Source organism: Megalops cyprinoides, chromosome 19, assembly GCF_013368585.1.
Source record: "Megalops cyprinoides isolate fMegCyp1 chromosome 19, fMegCyp1.pri, whole genome shotgun sequence".
Classification (NCBI taxonomy): domain Eukaryota; kingdom Metazoa; phylum Chordata; class Actinopteri; order Elopiformes; family Megalopidae; genus Megalops; species Megalops cyprinoides.
Window position 1 is genome coordinate 24,716,710 of NC_050601.1, and position 22,424 is coordinate 24,739,133.

At 47.9% G+C, this 22,424-nt stretch overlaps 1 protein-coding gene across 2 annotated transcripts; it reads left to right on the top strand.

Moving 5' to 3' along the window:
* The first annotated feature begins 785 nt into the window (after window positions 1-785).
* On the top strand, window positions 786-21,844 carry srebf1 (sterol regulatory element binding transcription factor 1). 2 transcript variants are annotated; one of them, XM_036552467.1, is made up of 18 exons: window positions 786-1,121; window positions 5,423-6,010; window positions 9,641-9,813; window positions 10,512-10,880; window positions 11,299-11,413; window positions 11,602-11,771; window positions 12,175-12,376; window positions 12,740-12,924; window positions 13,845-14,106; window positions 14,587-14,753; window positions 15,129-15,297; window positions 15,663-15,771; window positions 16,130-16,239; window positions 16,779-16,911; window positions 17,266-17,431; window positions 18,132-18,311; window positions 18,941-19,052; window positions 19,553-21,844. In XM_036552467.1, exons 1-18 carry the CDS (start codon window positions 1,016-1,018, stop codon window positions 19,771-19,773), a joined length of 3,537 nt encoding a protein of 1,178 aa, XP_036408360.1. In that variant the 5' UTR covers window positions 786-1,015; the 3' UTR covers window positions 19,774-21,844. The 2 variants fall into 2 exon arrangements, with proteins under 2 accessions (XP_036408360.1, XP_036408361.1); XM_036552468.1 differs by having other exon boundaries at window positions 12,743-12,924.
* The last annotated feature ends 580 nt before the right edge of the window (window positions 21,845-22,424 follow it).

Genomic DNA, 22,424 nt, shown 5'->3' on the forward strand with positions numbered 1-22,424 from the left:
ATAAAATAAAATTATTAGCCCACTGTTGTTGTTGATGCATATTTTAAGTGATACATATGTATACACACATAAAGAATATGTGGAGAGAAAGCGATAGGAAGGGGGGCAGAGATCCAGAATATGTTGATATAGACTCATCAAGAAATGTATTACCACACAATAACCAGTGAGACAAAATCCACGTCAATTGGATGTACACTCTAAGTAATATTTGTGAAACATAATATCTATTTCTTTCACCATTACCAAGAAAGAAATTAGATGAAACCATTCACTTTCTGCTGATGTTGTGCCTGTGTTTTGCTGATAGCACTGAAACAATCAACTTATAACGTAAAAATAGCCAATTTCTATTGTGGTATTAATAAAATTGAGAATTTGGCCTATGTGGCAAATTCAACTTCAGATCATAAATATAAATTCAACTAGTATAGCAATAATAGTAGTTATAACATTGTATACTGTATGTACAGGTCTGTATATGTAAGGAAAACACATACACACACATTAAAAAAAAAGAAAAAGAAAACATCACAGTGGTCCAAACAACGGATTTAAACGCGACTACAGTGGAAAAACAATGAAAGAAATTTTCTCAAGAGTGAGTCCATCTCTAGGTAATCTATTCCTCCGCTAACCCTGCGGACACAGGGTTAAGAAGGCGCCTCATACCGGGCGCAGATGATTGGTTGGAATGGATGTCAGTCATTTTCGGCGCCCGAGGGCTTGCGTGGCTCCCCAGTAAGCATGTTCGTGCACACTCATCATCCTCTGTTTAGACAAGTTTGCTTTGAGTACCAGTATGGAGGCGGAAGAGGGCAGCGAGTAGTCAGACTAATCAATAGCAAAGTTTTATTTATCCTAGTGCTCCGAATGATTTGCAGCTCCCGGTGTTTGCAGATGTAGCTGGCGAGCCGCGACACGTTGTTGCTTGTTATAACGACAAGCGTTGTTTTATTTGCATGGCAAGTGTTGTATCTGGAATTGTAAACAACAGTACGTAAAACAAGTCAAAATGAATAACTTATCCTTTGACGATCCGTCACTGGACAACCTGGATCCCAGCCTGTCTCTAAATGATCCCAGCGATATTGACACGGCGCTGCTGAACGACATAGACGGTAAGAGCTAGCTTCAGCACTTCGCTTGGTTAAGAGGGTTAGCTAACTAGCTGTCTAGTGTGATGAAGCACGCGTGTGAGGTGTATCATTTAGATTGCAGAAACGTGGCTTACTAGCTATATATGATCAGCGATCTTTCAGAGACAGCCAAAAATAGCTGGCTAACGCCAGTTACTTGTATGGCGAATGTAGTACACTATGCCATACTAGTAACTGATAGCTTGTTACCCACAACCGCATGTACAGCTTGGTTGGTGTAATACTAAGTAGCTAGCTATGTTTGATGACAGACAAATGTAGCAGGCTAGCTAGAATAGTTGACGAAGCAAAAGGTCGCCCGTAGCTGGATTGCCACAGTTTTAGTTGAGACTGATGAGGGGGGAGTCTAGCGGTTGATTGCAGAGAAGCTGATAGCTCAGCTGGCCCAGTGAACTAGTTAGCTAGCTAGCCAGCTACGTACTGACGCTAATACTCTAACGTGTTCAGCCAGCAAGTGGCTAGCTTGCTGGATAAGTGTTTGTTTTACTGTAGTCCCAGTTGTGCTTTAAATTATAGCTAGCGTTGTTATGGACATCGAGAATAACAATAACTAGGCATTAGTTCGCATTGGTTTGCATCATATATTTCATGCTGTAAGCGCATCGTCATGTGTGAATACAGTAAATACAGTAACGTTAGTAGCTAGAGGTGTGCAATGAAGTTGCGACTCGTGGGCCCCGCCCCCTTCAAAGTTGTGTAAGTGACGTCATGCAGGTTACTATCGGACATTCCCTCTGTAGAGTTCACCAGCAGAGCTGACAGTTGCATAGAGATTTGGTCTGAAAACCATGGCTTCAAAAATAATTTAAAGATTGCATGACTGCCACTGTAAAAATGATTGTACTCGGTCGTTATCATTTTAAGTATTCGGAAGCTAACTATGAGTCAGCAGCGTCCGCTAATATTAGCTCGCTAGTTCGCTCACAAGCTATTTTTCTATCGTCGTTAGTTTTCGGGCATTGCAGAAAATACAGCTAGCTCGGTAGCAGTCAATCAAATTGAAAAGGTCGGTATGGATGATGATCGTTATTTGTAGCAAGTTAGTGGAATTGTTAATCGTGAAATATTGACCTGAGGTAACCCCTGTTGGAAGACTGGCCGACAGTAACCTCGGCGAGGTCTGCTTACTGCCGCGGGGGCCGGTCCGCATAGCAAGGCACGACGGCGGCTTCTCATTGGCTGCGAGCGATCACCTCATACAAAACATTGCTTTGCAAATCCCGACTCCTGGCTGCCATGTTTCTCCGCGGATAGACAGGAGGCGTGTTGTGTCCACTCACGTACTTTTCCTGTTGACCTGCGGGTCTGAGTCGAAGTTGCAAATAATTTCGCTTTCTTTTGCACGCGTTAATAAGCCCTCAGGATGAAGTTTTTCATTACTTGTTTAAGCCGTTAATACAAACGGTGTTTACATTGACAGTAATAATCACTGGAACTTTTGAAGGTTGCTGATTTGTAATACTGTTCGTAATTATAATGAGCATTTCTTGGTTTTTTCAGACGTTTGTCTTTGCTGATGCTTTATATTGATACTAAACTCAAAAATCCTTTCTGATATAATGAAAGTGATCTATAATTTATAGTTACATCCCAATCATGATTATTTTAGCATGGCACATATGGCTAATAATACTGCCTAATTTGATGTGATGTGTATTAATTATTAATGTATATTTTATTCATAGCATAATGTAGCAGACACCCTTTTCCAGGGAGAGAGAACTTTTATATGTAAATTCTTGCAGTTGGATAGTTATGCATTTCAGTGCTAATAGCTTACTTGAATGTGTAAGATCCCTAACCAAAAGTTCGCATCACCTCCATTGAAATAACTGGCATCTTTGTGTGGAACTGACAATGACTGGTCTTCTTTTTGGTTGTGACCAAGCAGACTGAATAATGGTCATGTCCCACAGTCTCTCAATGAGTGTGCGGCTCCCCCTCCCAAAATCATCTTCAGTTCCTGTGCTTGCACAGTGGCCCTGTTTAGAACACGCACCAAGGTATTCCCCTAAACGGTGGCTGTTCTTGCTTTCATTTTGAAATGAAGGACGAAAAACAAAATGGTGAGAACTGTTCTGAAATCTCAGCTCTGCTCAGATCATTTTGGAGACTTCTGAGTTAAGCACACGTCTCCTCCTCCATGTGCTGTAGTGTAGGGACTGGAGTTGGTGTGTCTATTGGTCCCATGCTCCGACTGAGAAAATCCAGTTCCTTAAAAAAGCAATGCCAGCCAGCGTTTGAGATCCCCAGCACTGCAAACATCCTGGCTAGCTCGATTACTAACCAGTGACTGGATTTCAGGGGCTTTGTGTAACTGTACACACCAGGAAATGGATAGGGTCCTCCTGGAAAGCATTATGTAAAGTAACAGCTGCGTATGCTTTATCAAATGCGCATTGCCTGGATGGAAAGCTGGGAGGGGCAGGGCTGGACTTTTAATATGGGGTTTGCAGGTTCAAATCCCTGCTGGGATGTTGTTGTTAAGCTCTGAACCTGTACTGTCCCTGTCCACGGTGAAAGAAATTCTTTTTTTCTGTCTTCTGCAAATTACAGGGAATTAAACTTACATGCAATACCCGAAAAGACACATTCTAATCTGTTACGGTACCCTATAGTAATTACGTAGAAATTCCTTCCCATTTCTGTCTAAAGCTATCTGTCCCAAAATCGCTGCAATTTGAATTTGATAAACAGTGCTGTGGCACTTTTCTCTTTCCTTGCCATGGAGTAAAATAAGAGTATACAAGCTTGTGTGATAGTGTTCCTCTGGTTTTGTGTTGCTTTTCAACTGTGTTCAAAATTGTTTTCTCAGCAGTAATGATTTGAGGACACACTGACTGTTTAATCCAAAAAACAAATCAGTAAAAAGCCGACAAAAAAGTCAGGCAAATACAAAAAACAAAATGCAGATATTTACAGTAACCCCAGATACGTGTGCATGGTATAATTGGAAAACCAGGTCTTAGTTTATGCAGTGAAGACCATGAGTGCCAGTGCATTCTGCATCAGACTGTATTGCAGACGTTAGCGCCGTTACTCAGACTAAAGGATGACCAGTGATACCCTTTTGAGGGCACATGAGAGGCTAACGGGGCATGGTCAGATAGGATGTGCTACTGGATGCTCTATGACGCAGTGTCCGGTACTTCCCGTGAAGCCGAAGACGATTCCGTCTGAGAATTAATCGACCACGTGACGGAGGTTTGAGGTTACACTGTGGCTTCTGAGAACAGCAGTACAGTATGCTACAACATGACAAATCGTGTTGAATATTTTCTCCCCCAGCAAGATGACTGGTTTCCAAAACTGTTCACTACAGTTCTACATTGTTGGAAAATACGTATTACTTGCTCTTATTCCAGCTGCACAACTGGACATTATGAAAGAACATTAAGATAAGCAGTGTAAATTGCCTTGGATAATGCTATCTACAAAGCAAATACTGTAATCTAATGTGAAAGTGTATGTCCAGTTTCAGTATAAACCGCAATGCTCATTGTGCCTTTCAGTCACAAATTTGCACGAGTGTGACTTTTTTCAAAATGTTTGCACAACACCATGAGTTCTTAGGGCACTGACATCAATGAAAAAATATGTTGTGCAAGAATAAAAACTGCATAGCAATTGTTAATTGCTCAAATTTGATCACGAAGCACGTTGCAGTTCAGTTGCATCTGGTCTTTAGTTTGACAGTGTCAGTTTCCAGCTCTGGACGATCATAATTTTTTAGTAATACATGATGGTCATCTGGTAAGGAGTGTAAGGTAAGGGAGAATAGCTTGTGATTTTGCCTGAATGCCTTTGGTAGATATTCAGCTATATATGGAATGTATGTAATTTGTTCACTTTGGAAAAGGTCACTCGCTGAACAAATGAATGCAATGCAAATACTTTACTGCACTCCATGATTACTGATTATGTGTTATTAGGGCTGTATTACTGCAATTTGTCTTAATTGTGTGGGTTGGGGGTGGGGGGGGAACAGTGATGTTTAGTGAGAATAACCTTTGTATGTGTTGTAAACCGATTTGATAGATGTGTATTACAGTTGTGCATTTACTTCCTTATCAGATTAAAGGGTGGCTTGCATAGCTTTCATTTTGCATTCAGTGTAAGCTATTGCAAATTGCTGTACCAAGCAGGTTGAATCTGAAATGTGTTGCAGTCATGGGTATTACACTATTACCATCAGAGAGGGTGGTTAGACCCATTGGAGTTGCTTTCTGTGCTGACCCATCTTTCTCTGTTTTTGTCCCCAGACATGCTGCAGCTTATTAACAACCAGGACATGGAGTTTACTGGCCTGTTTGACCACCCCCACTTTGCTGGGATGGCCCCTGCACAGGACGTCCCAGGCCTCCCCAACACCAGCCCCTCTCCCCCTCCCCTCTCCTCCTCTTCCCCCTCTTCCTCCTCCTCGTCCTCCTCTTCCACCACTCTGGGGCCTGGCAGCACCCCTCACCTGGATGCCCTGCTGGGCCCGCCCACCACCCGCAGTGCTTCCCCTCCCACAAAGGTGTACCAGCCCCCCACCTTCCAGCAGCCCCCGCCCCAGCCCCAGCTCCAGCAGATAACGACACCGCCACTGCGGCCGACGCCTGCGACCCCCACCCCTGCCCCTGCCCCTGCCCAGACCAACCTGGAGCCCCGGCAGCCCAAACTGCAGCAAACCCCCCCGCCTGCCCTTCACCCACCTGCGGGGATGAGCCCCCCAGCGTTCAGCTCCACCCCCCAGGCCCTTTTCACCTCTCCCCCTCCCCAAACGCAACTGCAGCAGCAGCAACAACAACAGCAGCAGCAGCAGCAACAGCCTCTGATCAGTTACACCCCCCAGAGTGGATACCAAGGTAAGGATTTCCCCATCCGTACTGCTGACATCCATGTCAAATCCTGTTCCCTTCACCTGCTAGGAAACTGTGTGTGTGGCTGTGTGAGGGATTGAAATGGCACTCCCAGTACATAGCAGATGGAGCCACTCCAGGCTTGGTTCCAGGCAGGGTTGTGAAATCTCCAAAAGACAGCTTCCATGCTAACCTCCCCCTGGTAGAGCCCGCAGCGGTTTGCACTAACCTCCTTTCGGGAAGCTCAGAGCAGTTCACTCTAACCTGCTTCTGGTGAAGCTCGGAGCAGCCTACGCTACCTTCCCTCTGGTAAAGCCCAGAGCAGCTTGTGCTGACTTGCTTCTGGTAAAGCCCGGAGCAGTTTATGCTAACCCGCTTCTGGTGAAGCTCAGAGTGCCACTGTGAATCCTGAACGGCCTTTTCATACCCTTGCGTGTGCACTGTGCCCACGTGTGTTGTCCATCGCGCCCCATGAATGGAACGAAAATAAGGGCCTTTTTCATCCCTCGTACAGACGTGTCAGCAACCTTTGTGCAGTTCTCTATCAACAGCTTGCACAATGGGTCCGAGGATCCCTTGCCAGGTTCAGGATGGCTGTGGCACCGCTTTGCCAGTGGACCTTGCTGGATGACTCACCTGTACCACTTGCAGTTTGCATTCTTAGAAAGAGGATCATTAAAAATTGGAACATTGATTTATTACACAAGTGTCTGCCAGATTGTGCTAGCCATGACCAACTGCCATGCCAAACGGATTGCTGGACTGATAGCAGTGCTTATTAGGTGCGTCCCTATGACAAGACTACCTAGAGGAGTGGAATTGACAACACTGGCAATCCGCGCCATCAAAAAGGGACTTAGCCGTGGTGCAGTGCAAATAGTTTATGTGTCCCCTGGTTGTTATTTGAGCTGGGTGATGGTGTTATTGCATTGTGTAACCTGAATAGTAAAGTTGTGAGAAAACTTTGTCTTAAAAACTAGTGATAGTCTGTATATAAAGTATGGAATGGTACTTCAGGGTTGGAAATGGAGACATAGAGCCAGGTCATGCATTTACGGTGGAGTTTGCAGGGGGGCATAATCATTCAGGGGTAGCAGTAGGGTTGCCTATGAATAATGAAGATGTTGTATGTAGAGGTTGGTAATTGGTTGAATGTATTGAAGCAGATGGTAAAATGGTATACAGAAACATATGGTACAATTTGGTGGTATTAGTAGTTTAGCGGCATCGATGCATAAACAGTTCTGTTGGGTAGTTACAGAGGGACATGTGGGGATAGACTCGTAGAGTACGGTTTACTAGAGTAGGGAAAGGAGTGTGTGCACCAATTACGGTTTGAAAGGTATTTATTTTGTACTGAGGCCAGGTAGAATTTTCAGCGGCCCCATTGTTTACCGGCTACAGAATTGAAATTCCACATTTGTTTCCCACGGCATTTTTTGCATTTTTGAAAGACCGTAAGACCATAACAATTCCAAGTCTTTTTGAGAAGAACAGCAGTTGTCTGTTTGTGGGACCGTGCACTACCACATGCTGGCAGTAGGTCCAAGAGGGCTCGTAGTGACTGTGTGACCGAGGCCAGTTGTCTAAACAGAGCATCTTGGGTAACTAGAGTGTGTTGGGTAATCGCTTGGTTATGGCTGTGCAATAAAAGGCTGGGAGATGGTACAGGAGGGTCCAGAGTTCAGGTTATCGAAAGGTGACCATTTGTGACATTGTTGACTCTGACCTAGTAATCTGAACCCGCTGACCCTGAATGGACCGCGCATTGGGATGCACAGAGCGGTCTTCCTCGATGGTCGGTGTGGCGTCACTCTTGGCTACTGTCTGGCACAGAAAACCCCCATTCTATCCCTAACATTTGTTTTTCTATTATACATTTATGACTACAGTAAAAAGGCCGCCATTATAATGGGGAACGAATTGAAATAATGCATCTATTTTCAAAAAAAACAACTTTGTAATTAATCTGTAATGCTGAAGTGGCCCATTTGAATGCTTTTATATGGACTGTAAAGTTTATAAGGAGACAATTTTCTCACAAACTTTGACATTCTACTTACTCAAAAGTGCAGTTGAACACCAAATTCTAACATTTGAGCTCTAGAGCTCAACAGTGCTGCAGGCGCTCTTCAGTGGCACAGACTGTTAACCTCTCACGTGCCAATTCTGAATTTGGTCATGACATGAGAATATCTAATAAAGAGAACTAAATCCAGTCATCGTAGCTCTTTCAGTCACTCTGGGCAAATTGTTTTCCACAGCTTGCTCAAACTTTAAAAGCCTCTGATCGATCGTTTGCACAAAGCACTGGAAGTACAGTTTACAGAGACAAGAGGAAAGAAGCATGGGCAGTGAGAGAAGGTGCCACTCGGGGAGAAATACAAGAAAGAGTTTATGAGATTGGCACAATGCTAATGACATTAGCAACGACGTATACACTTATAACCCCCATTGGCAATCTGCACACATAGGTTTTTAATTTATCATTGCCATTTCCGTCTTTTTCATTCACAAATAAGCTTCCATTCATTATTCCTTTTTTATAGGAACAAAAGTGTGAGTCAGACACAGTCAAACCATATTCATCTGTGTATGTACCAGTGTAATTATAGCAAAATAACCATAGCAAGATTATGTTGAATTAACTGGGAAAGAATATTGGGGGTCACTTACCACTATGCTCTTATTTCTGTTTATTGGGGTTTAAGTTATAAATACTGACATATGACAAGTTTATAAGCAACGAAATGAAATTCTTTTTAATACACTTTAACCCAAAGCTTCTTTACTGTAGTTGCAGAAGAATTCTGAAAAACTCTGATCATTTTGATCTTATTTATCAATAGCATCTGTGAAGAACAGTTATAGAGAAAAAAATCTGTTCATCTGTACTAGTTGATAGCTGGCACGGTTAGCTAATTACTGCAAAGAACATGCTAGTGTGGGAAATCCTTGCATTTTTACAGCCGTGATAGCCAGCTCTTTAGCTGAACGAATAAAACAGTCAAATCACTAAATCTGTAAGTTGTCACACAGCAATGCATGCCATCCCCTGAGGTCTGCTCATCTGTATCTATGGTATGCTCAGTCAGAAACTACTGCACTTGAATAATCAAAGTATACAACTTGTTTCAATAATTTATTTTGTTGTGCGAAAGAAATCATGTAGTATGTTTCTTATTTTTAATTATTAGAAAAGTATGTCAAACATTATCATTGTAGTGATGGTTTCGTAGCGGTAGCTGATAGTCACTAGGCTAACTTCCAGTTCAGAATACTCCCAGTGTGTATCTGTGTACTGTAGGGCAGCGTTTCCCAAACCTCTCCTGGAGGACCCCTTGTCCTGCATGTTTTAGATCTCTCCCTGCTCCAACACAGCTGATTCAAATGATCGACTCGTTATGAACTCCTGAAGCTGCTTAATAAGAAACTGATCATTAGAATCAGCTGTGTTGAAGCAGGGAGAGATCTAAAACATACAGGACAAGGGGCCCTCCAGGAGAGGTTTGGGAAACGCTGCTGTAGGGTAATCTTGGGTTTAGCAAACCAGATTGAAATTTGACCAGACAACCATTTTGCAGACTTTGTCGGAATTCAGGTAATCAGCACAACTAAATCTTTTTTTTCCTATAGCTGTCAAACAAGGAGGCACCGCCCAAACCCTTGCCAGTGTCCCTGCTTCTCCACAGCACATACAGCCAACCACCATCCAGGCCCAGGTGCAGAGCCTACCCACACAGCCCATACTGGCCACGTCCTCGACTCCGCCCACACACACCATCTCTCCTCACGTTCAGCAAGTTCCGGTAAGCGAGTGGGCATGCACGCGTATCTGCATGTGCATGTATTACATGTATGCATGTGTGTGCTCATTTTATTTTGGTGTCACTGTGGCCCCACTAAAGCATGGGAAACGTTTCAAAGCATGTTTCCAAAAACAGCCGAACTAGAGAATGAAATGTCAGTTTATTTTTCTTTCATAAGGGCAATGGGCAATGTTTGGCACTTAAGATTGGAATTCAGCCCCACTGCATTACAGGGTGTATAATTCTTTCATTTGTTTGAATTCAGAGCGAAGGGCAAAGAGCAATGCCCTGTAATTGAATTCCAGCCTAAATTTAGGTTAGTGTAGTCTCACCATTTAATGTTGGCCTTTGAAATGAAACATGCCCACATGTCGACATCACCCCAACTGAACAAGGTCCAGCTATGTGTCAGGAGAGTAGAATGTCCATGCATCACATAGTTTTTTTGTGTGTGTGCCGTACTAAAAGGTGTGAAGTGTCTTACTCTCTCTCCCTCTCTCACTCCCTCTCTCGCTCCCTCCTTCCCGCGTTCTCCCTCTCCCTCTCTCTCTCTCCTTTCCTCCTCTCTCACTCCCTTTTTCTCTGCATCCCCCCCCCCCCTCCCTCCCTTTCTCTCCCTCCTGCTCTCTCTCTCTCTCTCTCTCTCTCTCTCTCTCTCTCTCTCTTGCTCGCTCTCTCTCTCTCTCTCTCTCTCTCAGGTGTTGCTTCAGCCCCAGTTCATTAAAGCAGACTCTCTGCTGCTCACGGCCCTGAAGCCGGATGCTTGCACCATGGTGACGACTGTGGCATCCCCCTGCATCACCACCCTGGCCACCTCGACCGCCCCTGTGCAGAGCACCTCCCTGCAGGCTCTCATGAGCGGCGGCACCATCCTAACCACCGTCCCGGTCATGGTGGACGCCGAGAAGCTGCCCATCAACCGCATCGCCATCGGCGGCAAGCCGGCGGGCCCGCCCCACAAGGGCGAGAAGCGCACCGCCCACAACGCCATCGAGAAGCGCTACCGCTCCTCCATCAACGACAAGATCCTGGAGCTCAAGGACCTGGTGGCGGGCACGGAGGCCAAGGTGCGGCACGCTCGCCCGCTCTGTCACTTCAACAGAGACGGCCAGTATCACAACGTACCTTTCAGAAGCAGTCTTCAGTCCTAGATTCGCATTACTGTCTTCAGCACAGGCGTCCTAGTGATAGATGGTTCAGTCAGTGGCTGTGGTCTTCGCATGTAATGACTATGTTAATTAACATGTCATTTCAATTTAAGTGGTATAACTACTAATTTGTGTATTTACAGACTATAGCAAAGTAATGTTTTTTTATTTAGGTTATCAGGGCAGAATTTTTTATGTTGTAGTACTGTTTACATGTTTACGCTGTTTTACACTGTTTTTATGTTAACATATATATTATATTTATATACTTGTATATGGTATATGCTTATATACTATAACAGTACTGCTGTAACCAAGTAATATATTTTTTTGACAGCTGAACAAGTCAGCAGTGTTGAGGAAAGCCATCGACTACATCCGTTTCCTGCAGCAGTCCAACCAGAAGCTGAAGCAGGAGAACATGGCTCTGAAGATGGCCGCCCAGACGAACAGTGAGTGTGTCCCTGCGCTCGTGTTTCGGGTGGCGTGCCAGGGGGGTGTCACCCAGGTTCTGTATGCGTTCACCCGACTTCACAGCGTGGGGGTGACACCGCGCAGCATGCCGGGCTTAAAATGGCTGCCTGAGCTCTGAGCCCTGACCCCTGATCTCCATAACCCCCCCCCCCCCCCCTCCCCGCAGAATCTCTGAAAGACCTGGTTGCCATGGAGGTGGACGGGGCGCAGTGCGAGGTGAAGAGCGAGCTGCCCACCCCCCCACCCTCAGACGCAGGCTCCCCCCAGCACAGCAGCCCCTTCTCCCACTGTGGCAGCGACTCGGAGCCCGACAGCCCAATGGGGGAGGACAGCAAGGTACCGCTCACCTGCATGCCTGCACACATGCATATCCGCATACTTCTATATAACACTCACACACACACCTATGTATGGCACTCACACAGACCTGAATACATGCACTTGCACACACATGTATACACATACTCACCTCCACCCATCTGTGTACATGCAGTACTGAGTGTCATTTCAACCCCCCTTTCTTCCTCTCTGCCTCTTCCTCCCTCTCTCCCTCTCTTCCTGTCTCCCTCCCTCCCTCTCGCTTCCTCCCTCTCTTTCTCTCCCTCCCTCCCTTCCCCTCTCTCTTTCCCTCTCTCCCTCCCTCTCTCTTTCTGTCTCCCTCTCTCTCTCCCTTCCTCCCTCTCCCTCTCTCTCTCCCTCTCTCCCTCCCTGCCTCTCTCCCTCTCTCTCTGTCTCCCAGGCGGTTAAGACGGAGCGCCCCGCGGCAGGCAGTGTGGGCATGCTGGACCGCTCGCGCATGGCCCTGTGTGCGTTCACCTTCCTCTTCCTCTCCCTCAACCCGCTGGCGGCGCTGCTGTGCGGAGGAGCAGGTGCCACCACTTCTGCAGGGGCCCCTGAGCATTCTGGGACGGGCAGGAGCATGCTGGGTCTGGAGGGCGGAGGTACCTTGAATATATCATGAGTTACAAAACCAAATGTCAATAACATATTGGCAAAAACATATCAATAACGTCATAATAAACAAAATCACATCATGTCAATAATGTCTTAACAACAACGTATATCAGTAACATCTCAATAAAAACATATTATATCAGTAACATCCACACAAAAACATATCGCGAGTAACATCTGAGCAAAAACGTGTATGAGTAACGTCTTAACAGAAACATATAAATAGCATCTTAACAGAAACGTCATAACATCTTAAAAAGCTGGTGCACACTGTGTCCCATGTAAATTAAAAAACAAAAAGCAGACTCCTTGGATATAGGGTAAGCAGTCCTGTCCCCGCCCTCTCCCAGCAGAGGCTGCTGGCTGGCTGGACTGGATGCTGCCCACCCTGTTGGTCTGGCTCCTGAACGGGGTGCTGGTGGCGGCGGTGCTGATCCGGCTGCTGGTGTACGGGGAGCCCGTGACCCGGCCCCACTCCGGCTCCTCCGTCCTGTTCTGGAGGCACCGCAAGCAGGCCGACCTGGACCTGGCCCGGGTGAGACCCTAAGCTGTTTCATGTGGCTCCTTCTTTGCGGCGGCAAGTCCCGCCCGAGCACTTTCCCTGGGTTTTCTCCTACTTTCTCATAATTCCGGGGAACATACTGCTATGTTAGAAGGTTCCCTGTAATTTCAAGAGCAATAGTCATTTATAGATGCTGCTGATTTTTCTGCTTGAAGTTAGAGATGGTAGTCTGATTTTGTTGACAAAAATCATTGTGAAAGAATCGGGCTTTGGAGGCACAGGGGCAGAAGAGTTACCTGTGCTTATCAGGTGTAGTAGCAGTCCCAATATCTAAGCTTTTCTTCCGTGTCCCGCAGCCATTTCACCTGCTTACATCCAGATCAAACCATAACATTTCCACGTACCCTGTTGGCAGACATTGAAACAGACGAAGCAATCAACACACAAGAGCTATTACATTATTTGTGCTCCACCTAGTGGTGGTGGAGGTGATGACTACAGAACAACGTTAGTTGTAAAAAAATATTTTGTGGCACAAGATTTCTCAGTTAAGGTGTCCGGTTATTAAAAGATGAGAGCTGGCAACCGACCATTGTGACCAGCACCAGGTGTGCGTTGGTTAATACAGGTCTCTTGATTTTTTTTTTTGGTTTTGTCATTGCAGCAGCAGACTGTAATTCAGACAAATGAAAAACCCATAATTCAATTTCTGCCAACCCCATTTTTCATTCTTGGTGCAAGATGATAAATGATTATTTCCCTTATTGACACAATTCCCTAATATTTTTTATCCTTTCAGTTATATCAGTGTTAGCCAGGTCATTTAATACGCAAATTAACTGTGAGATTTCTCTCTCTTTTTCTGTCCCGCTCACACCTGCTCTCCCTTTCTCTGTTCCTCTGTATCGCTTTCTCTCTCTCTCTCGGTGCTCTCCCTCTGGCGCCCCCTGCAGGGAGACTTCGCTCAGGCCTCTCAGAACTTGTGGACGTGCCTGAAGGCGCTTGGCCGGCCGCTGCCCACCTCGCAGCTGGACCAGGCGTGCGCGGCGCTGTGGGCGGGGCTGCGGCTCTGCCTGCAGCGCCTGTGGGTCGGGCGCTGGCTGGCGGGCAGGGCCGGGGGGCTGAGGTCAGGCCCCCCCCTGCAGGAGGACGCTCGCAAGAGCAGCCGCGACGCTGCCCTCGTCTACCACCGCCTGCACCAGCTGCACATGACAGGTAGGGGGCACCAGTGACCCTGGATGAACTCAGTTACAGCTGTAGCACACACTGTAGGTACAAGCTCTTTATATTATACAGCAAATGTGGACTTAGCAGTAAAAAATGCAAGTGTTCATTTGGTTAGTACACAAGAGATACTTACATAGTTCACATTGTACATGTTATTTGTTTTATTATCTGGATATTTAGGGAAGAAACTCCACCTTGACACCTGTCTCAAGAATTATTATATTTCTACATTACTGTATTGTCATTTAGCAGATGTTCTTATTCAGTGCTATTTACAAAGGTTACAATTTTTACATGTTATCCATTTATACAGCTGGGTATTTGCTGACGCAGTTCTGGTCTGCCCAAGAGTATGGAGCAGTGGTTTATTTGAGATCCAAACCCGCAATCTTCTAGTTCCCCAGCTGCCGCGCCCACTCTTTCTGTCGGGGGTAAAATGCGTGTGTGTGTCTCCCTGTGTCTGCGTAGGCAAGCTGTGTGGCAGCCACCTTTCGGCGGTGCACATGGCGCTGAGCGCGGTGAACCTGGCCGAGTGTGCGGGGGAGTGCCTCCCAGTCGCCACGCTAGCGGAGATCTACGTCTCTGCGGCCCTGAGGGTGAAGGCCAGCCTACCCCGCGCCCTGCACTTCACTGCTGTGAGGAACCCCCCGCTGCCTGCCTCGCTGTGTGTGTGTGTGTGTGTGTCTGTGCACGCTTGCACTAAAGATATGTTATATAGATGCCTACATATTTTCAGAGGGTTTTGACCTCAGGGTTTGTGAAGCAACTCTGTCTTCTGCCTGAAGGTCTGTTGGGTGTCTCTCTGTGTGTCTCTCTATGTCTGTGTTTCTGTCTGATTTTGTGTCTGTCTGTCTGACGTGTGTGTGCGTGTGTGCGCACAAACACGTGTGTGTGCGCTCGCATGTGTGTGTCTGCCTGCCTGCCTGCCGGACTGTGCTGTGTGTGTGCCCCTGACTGACTGTCTGTTTCTCTGTCTGTGTGTCTGACTGCGGCTCGGCCTGTCTCCACAGCGCGTGTTCCTCAGTAGTGCTCGGCAGGCCTGTCTGTCCCCCAGCGGCAGCGTCCCCCCAGCCATGCAGTGGCTTTGCCACCCCCTGGGCCACCGCTTCTTTGTGGATGGGGACTGGGCGGTGCGGAGCACCCCGAAAGAGAGCATCTACAGCCAGGCGGGAAACACCGGTTAGTGTGCCTTACTGCAAAAATACCGTTGTTTTTCTACTCTCCCATACCTGGAGAATCCACAAACGGCCACAATCTTAAGTGTTATAAATGCATTCAGCCACATTGCACCAAGAGTCTCTCAGTGTGTCTACCATAATTAAAAAACTTAGGAGACTTCCGTAACACCAGTTGTAACCAAGTTCCACAAGGGCACGTATTCATTTAGGAAGTGAAACACTGCAGCTTAACCGAGCTGTAGAGGTACGTCTGTGGGCAGGGTGGCTCTCACTAGCTTGTGAGCAAAGCAGGTGAATCCTGGGCTGTACCTTGGTTGCGTGGTTGTGAAGTTTTGGTGACGCGTATCCATTGTCACCACCCTGCAGTGGATCCCCTGGCCCAGGTGACCCAGGCGTTTCGGGAGCACCTGCTAGAGAAAGCGCTGTACTGCGTGGCCCAGCCGCAGGGCGAGAAGATACCCGGCTCCGGCGAGGGGTGAGTGACACCCGCTCTGAAGTGGGCCCTGCCGCCTCAGGTCCCACTCCATTTTAAAGGGCACCTGGCGATTCTGGGAGGAGCTTGGTGTGCATTCTGTATGGACAGCTGAACGGTTTCCCTGGGTTTCCATTACTTTTTCTCGACCCGTCTCCAACAAAACTTACTAACTGACGCACAGCCCTGTCCATAAACAAATGTAAAAAAAAGCAGTTGAAATGATTGATGGTCAGTTAAAATTATCATGGCATTTTAAATGCCATTGTACACAGGCATGCTTTGATCAGCATTCTCTCTGGGGCTGTGAGCCTGTCTCCCCACCCCTTCCCTAACGCGATTTCTGTCCCTGTCCCCTCAGGGAGTACTCTGACGCCCTGGAGTACCTGCAGCTGCTGACCAGCTCCTCGGACGCCGCGGGCGCCACCGCGCAGTGCTTCGCCATCGGATCCAACATGGCCACCCTGACAGGTGAGCGCTGCCTTCTTCCCGCCACTTTTTCAGGGGCACAGAGATTGCGGTCCGTCCACACAGTGTCTCTTTTAAGAACGGGAGACTAGGGTGACTTCCTGTCCCATTTGTGTCTGTTCACTGGCCAGTTTACAGAAAGTAACTCATCTGGATACCCAGGGGTTTTGCTCCTTTCCAGTGGGGTGGACTCCTTTGGTTTTGGCCCTGCTCCTTGCTTGCTTCCTCTGTATTTTTAGCCTCAATTGACAAGGGTTTGAGGTTTAATGTGTGTGCTATGGTTTTGAGTGGATGGACTGGGCTTAACCGCGTGCAGTTTGGCAAAACCTAAAGATTTCCACCAATGAAATCACTGAACATTTGCTTAGGTTTCCTGGTTGAAGTGCAGGCAGTTGCTTTTGAGATGGTCATTTGACATACGTACATACATCAGACCTTAAGCACAGTATATAGAAGCGGGCCGTGTGGACAGGCTGTGAGGGGATGTGGTGGTCGTGAACCCGCAGTCCCCCCGGTGCTGACGTCCTGCCTGCTGTCGGCAGGTTGCGACCCGCATTCCAAGTGGTGGTCCAACATGGCGGTGGTGGTGATCAACTGGCTGCAAGGAGACGACACTGCGGCGGAGAGGCTTTACCCGGCTGTGGAGCACCTGCCCCGCAGCCTGCAGACGGCAGAGTGAGAGAACGTCCCTCAACACACACTCACTAAACACACGCGTGTCCACTGAACATGTGCACGTTCACCGAACTCCAGCGCACTCACTAAATACATATATGCCTACCGGACACACGCACGTTTGACAAATACGTGCTCACTGAAAACGTGCTCTGGGATTGCACACTCCTTCATTGAAAACGCACTCAATGGCTGAAAACACTGCACTCACACACTCACTCACTGAATGTGTGCCCTGTCTTCACGTTACATACAATCAGTACACACAAACTCCCAGCACTCTCTAAACGCACATATACCTGCTGAACACGCACACACTTGGAGCCTCATCCACCTGTGTGACCTTTTGCTTAGGAGCCCGTTGCCCCGAGCTACGCTGAGTGTGTTCAGAGCGGTGCGCGCCCTTCTGAGCAAACCAGAGAACTACCAGCTGAGTCTGAGTCACGGCGAGAGAGCCAGCGGCCTTCTGAGGGACAGCCTCAACCTGGGACCCCACTGCCACTGCAGCAGCATAGACAAGGTACTGTCACTGTCCCCATGTGCACAGGACCCTGCTACCATCATAGCATTCCTTCATAAGCTGCCGTGTCACCCTAACATCCTCACCTTGCGCTGTCTCCACGGTGACATCTGAGGTGCCCCATTGGTCATCTCCGGGCCACTCCCCTCTTGTCGGGACGTTTCCTCATTGGTTCCTGCTGTGTTGCTCTTTTTTATGTTCATGTGGAATGGCAGTGTGAAGGGCCTTTGGGGGGTCCGGTTGTATCCGCCAGTCACAGACAGGGTCACACACTGTGTCCTGGAGGCACAGCCAGCAGCTGGAGTCCCGCGCTGGCCGGTGCTGCGGTGCATTGTAGTTGCATTGCATGTGTCTGCGCTGAGTGCAATGTTTCTGCAGTGCAGCACAGAGCTGAGCCGCACACGCGCAGTGTTTTACACACACACACACACACACACACACACACACACAGTACTGAACAGATGCTCTGAACAGATGCACACACACACCGGCGAGACACACACTGTTCTCTGTCTCATCGCACTGAACAGCAGGGAGCTCTGACTGGCACAGGCGTCCTCCGCAGTCTCCACCCCCCGGGCCAGGGGAGGGCTTGGCAGCTCCCTTCAAACGGGTCCCCCGCGGGACTCCGGCATCCGTCCTCCCGCTCCTCCCGCATCAGAGCGGACGACCTCATCCCTGACCTCCTCCCTGTCCGCAGGTGGTGCAGCTCCTGCTGTGTGACCTCCTCCTGGTGACGCGCACCAGCGTGTGGCGGCAGCAGCAGAGCGCCACGCCCGGCGGGGCCCTGCAGGCCACGCCCCCCGAGCTGCACGGCTTCCAGCAGGACCTGAGCTCCCTGAGGAGGCTGGCACAGAGCTTCAGACCCGCCACGCGCCGGGTGAGAGAGGGGGAGGGGAGAGGAAATGACGGGGACGGAGGGGAGGGGGAAAAATAACAGAGGGCAAAGACATGGGTGGGGTTGGAGAGGTGCGGGAAGGATTACTGGAAGATGGGTGGGGTTGGTGGAGTGATGTGGGAGGGATTAAAGATCAATGAGTGGATCACATTGTGATGTGGTAGCAGTTAGTGGGCGCGTCACAGGCAGTGATGTGGGAGTAGTTAGTGATAGATGGGCGGGTCACAGGCAGTTATGTGGGAGTGGTTAGTGACAGATGGGCAGGTCACAGGCAGTGATGTGGGAGTGGTTACTAATAGATGGGAAGGTCACAGGCAGTGATGTGGGAGTGGTTAGTGACAGATGGGCAGGTCACAGGCAGTGATGTGGGAGTGGTTAGTGACAGATGGGCAGGTCACAGGCAGTGATGTGGGAGTGGTTACTAATAGATGGGCAGGTCACAGGCAGTGATGTGGGAGTGGTTAGTGACAGATGGGCAGGTCACAGGCAGTGATATGGGTGTGGTTAGTACCAGATGGGCGGGTCACAGGCAGTGATACAGGAGTGGTTAGAGAGAGCTGTATGCGTGGCGTCCTGTGGCTGACACGCTCTCTCTCCTGCCCTCCCTGCAGCTGTTCCTGCATGAGGCCACAGCGCGGCTGATGGCGGGGGCCAGTCCCACACGCACCCACCAGCTGCTGGACCGCACTCTGAGGCGCCGCGCCACGCCTGGAGCTAAAACAGGTGTGTGTGCTCAGTATTCTGTGTTCAGCATGGTGTGTGTGCTCAGTATTCTGTGTTCAGCATGGTGTGTGTGCTCAGTATTCTGTGTGCTCCGTATGGTGTGTGTGTTCACTGTAGTATTTTCGATACTGTGCGAGTTGAAAATAGTGTGTGTGTGCTCTGTGAAGTATTTTTGTTACAGTGTGTGCCCTCATACGTTGGATGCAGTATTGTGTATTCAGTACAGTATGTGTGAGTATAGTACCTATGGCACGGTGTGTGTGTTGAGTACAGTGTGTGTGTTGAGTACAAGGTGTTCAGTACACAATGTGTGAGTACAGTATGTGCTGAATGCATTGAGTTCAGTGTGTGTGGGTATACATCGTGTTCAGTACAGAGAGCTGAGGACAGTATATGTGAATACAGTGTGTATTCAGTACAGTATGTATGAATACAGCGTGTTCAGTACACTGTGTCAGTGCAGTCTGTGTGTGTTGAGTGCGGCGTGTGTCTCTCCGCAGAGGAGTGCGAGGCGCGGCCGGGGCAGCGGGAGCAGGCGGAGGCGGTGATGCTGGCGTGCCGCTACCTGCCGCCCTCCTTCCTGTCGGCGCCGGGGCAGCGCGTGGGCATGCTGGCGGACGCCGCGCGCACCCTGGAAAAGCTGGGGGACAAGCGCAGCCTGCACGACTGCCAGCAGATGATCATCAGGCTGGGCAGCGGCACCACCGTCACCTCCACCTAGTGACGCGCACACCAGCGTGCGCACGCACCGCTCCAGTCACGATCGCTACACACGCACGCGTGCGCACACACAAACGTTTCCACACACCGCTGCATACAGGCACACGCGTGCACACACGCACACACACACACACACACACACACACACACGGGTGAAGTGACCGATCCCGGACAGCCCTCTGAGCCCTGCAGCGGTCTGAACAGACAACCCGAGTGAGAACAAACAACAACCTGGCTGGGAGAGCATCCCCCTGCTCTCCTGCTTCATCCATTAGTCTCAGTGATGTTGGGTTTAAGGCCCTTAGATGCTTGTTGAAGTTAGTCACTCATTGCTGATACAAACTAGTACAATCCCACCTTTTATTCTGTGAACAGTATCGGCCAAAACCAATTACATGGGCAAAACAGCATTTCTTAGTTTACGTAATTGGAACTGGAAGTTTTTTTTTGTCATTGGTGTTATTGCTTCGATTGTTATTTATTTTATTTATACTCCCTGATTAAATCGGTTGATTTGAATCGTTTTTTTTCTCTGAACAGATGCACTGCGGTGACGGATTGTGGCCACTCGGGGGGCGCTCGGTAACCCGAGCTGCGCGTCAGAGCGCGCTGGCTAGTTTGTGGAGTGCTTGAAAGCGCATGTTTTCGTAGGCCAGCTGGATGTTTTTTGATGTGAAAGACGTTTGAACTGAGCGGGAGCCTCGTTGTTGGAGGGAGGCCGCGGTGACCGTCTCTCTGTCCGTCTGTCCCACTGCCAGGGGGAGGGTGGCTCGGTTGGAGCCCGCACAGGCTCCTTACACAGATCACATTGTACAGATCTTTCCTGCACTACCCTTGCTGGGCTGAATTTGACAAATGGAAAAAAAAGGCTTTATGAGGTTACTTTCTCATAGTTTGGTTAAGTTTTCTTCGTGTATATTTTAAAGTGTATTTATAATTTGTCACAGATTTTGATGATCAGTATTTCTTCATTGTAGAGTGGTATATATTCTTCCCGTTGTCTTGTATTGGAATGTGGCTTGCGCTCCGAGGGTGTTGGTTGTGTTGAGGAGTTGTTACTGAGAGTAACGGGATGGTTTAAATGGGGTAGCGATCTTCAGAGGGGGAGAAGGACTGCATTTCTACTGTAACGATGCTACTTAATTTCAGTAAGAACCTGATGTACATTTGACAGTATTTAGATTCCTGTGTCCGCCTATAGATCACAGGCATGATTTTTTTGGTCTGCGAGTGTAAACAAATGTTTTTATACCATTTCGCTAACAGGGGGGATTGCCTCTGATCAGCTATATTATTGGAATGTTACATTTAATAATGTGGAGCTTAAACTGGTCTGTAGTCTATTAAAATGACAGGGCTCCGATGACGTCACTGCCCGCCTTTCGCAAATCCATCTCGATTAAATCGAGCAGCTGCAATATTTTCTGCTGAATATTGGTACGGACACAATATGCTAACACGTGCTTTAGTTTTAGCGCTTAATATCAGTAAAGGTAAAAAAAAAAAGTACATAATGGCTCAACACATTTTGAAAATCATGAAACGTCACTGTCAATACAGTTGGACGAAACTTCTACCGCGAACTTCTGGTTTTCCATGGCCCGATAACGAGAGAAATTCTGGAATCCTTGACCTCAGACACAAGGTGTATCGTCGGGATGTATTTGGATGAGACCGTTAAAGGCATGCATAAATGCTCCCCTGTAAGGCCCACGTAAAATACCATTACCGTATCCTAGAACAGTTATCTTCTGACGATGGTCGTCGCGTCATCCACCGTTTCCCCAGCCGTCTGAGATACTCACCCAACAGAGCGCACCAGAGCGTCGGTCCCAGCGGTGTCCGTTTGGGCCGCCGCGGGAATCTGTGAATCCCTCGGTCAATGGCTTATCGTTTATGTTGCTTTTGTTTTCGGAACGGGTTCAACTAAGATTTAAAGTGGCGAGGACGAAAAGACAAGCGTCTGCTCCCCTCCCGGATTGATTAACAAGTCTGTAGCGAGTGTAATTTGTTCCACAGGAAAGCGGAAAGTTCTTTGTTTTTAAACTCACATGTTTCCTCGGACTCCTGTTTGCCCGTTGATTTATTTTGAGAATGTAAATAAAGACAAAATTTTGTAACAATTGGTACAGATCTGTTGAGTTTTGTGAGTCGTGTTTCAAAATTTGTGTTATTAGTTGTCCAGATACCATATTCAGAGCAATATTAGCTTACATTTTTTTCCATGTTATTCATTTTTGCCATTGGATACTTAGTGAAGCAACTAAAATGCAGTACCTGGGCCGAGGTTACAATGGCAGTGGCTCACCTGAGTATCGACCTTTTAGTGAACAGCCTAGCTCCTTTTCCACAGGGTGTCACTGCGGCCATCAATTTAAAAGAAAACTAACTCACATAGTGAGTAGGTGGATGTTGTAATTTAACCCAACGATAAAATGTTTGCATGTAAATAAAGGATGTATATAGAATTACTGGTTTTCCCAGTGAGTTAATAATCCAAAGAAGTCGCTTCGCACAATCGGAATAGAGAAACGGTTAGCGGTTCACAGCATCATACATGCACAAAAAAACAGTACAATCGGCATCGGAACAGCAGGAGACTGCACAAAACGGTGCGCATATGTGACTGCGTCTTATTTGATATAAATACAG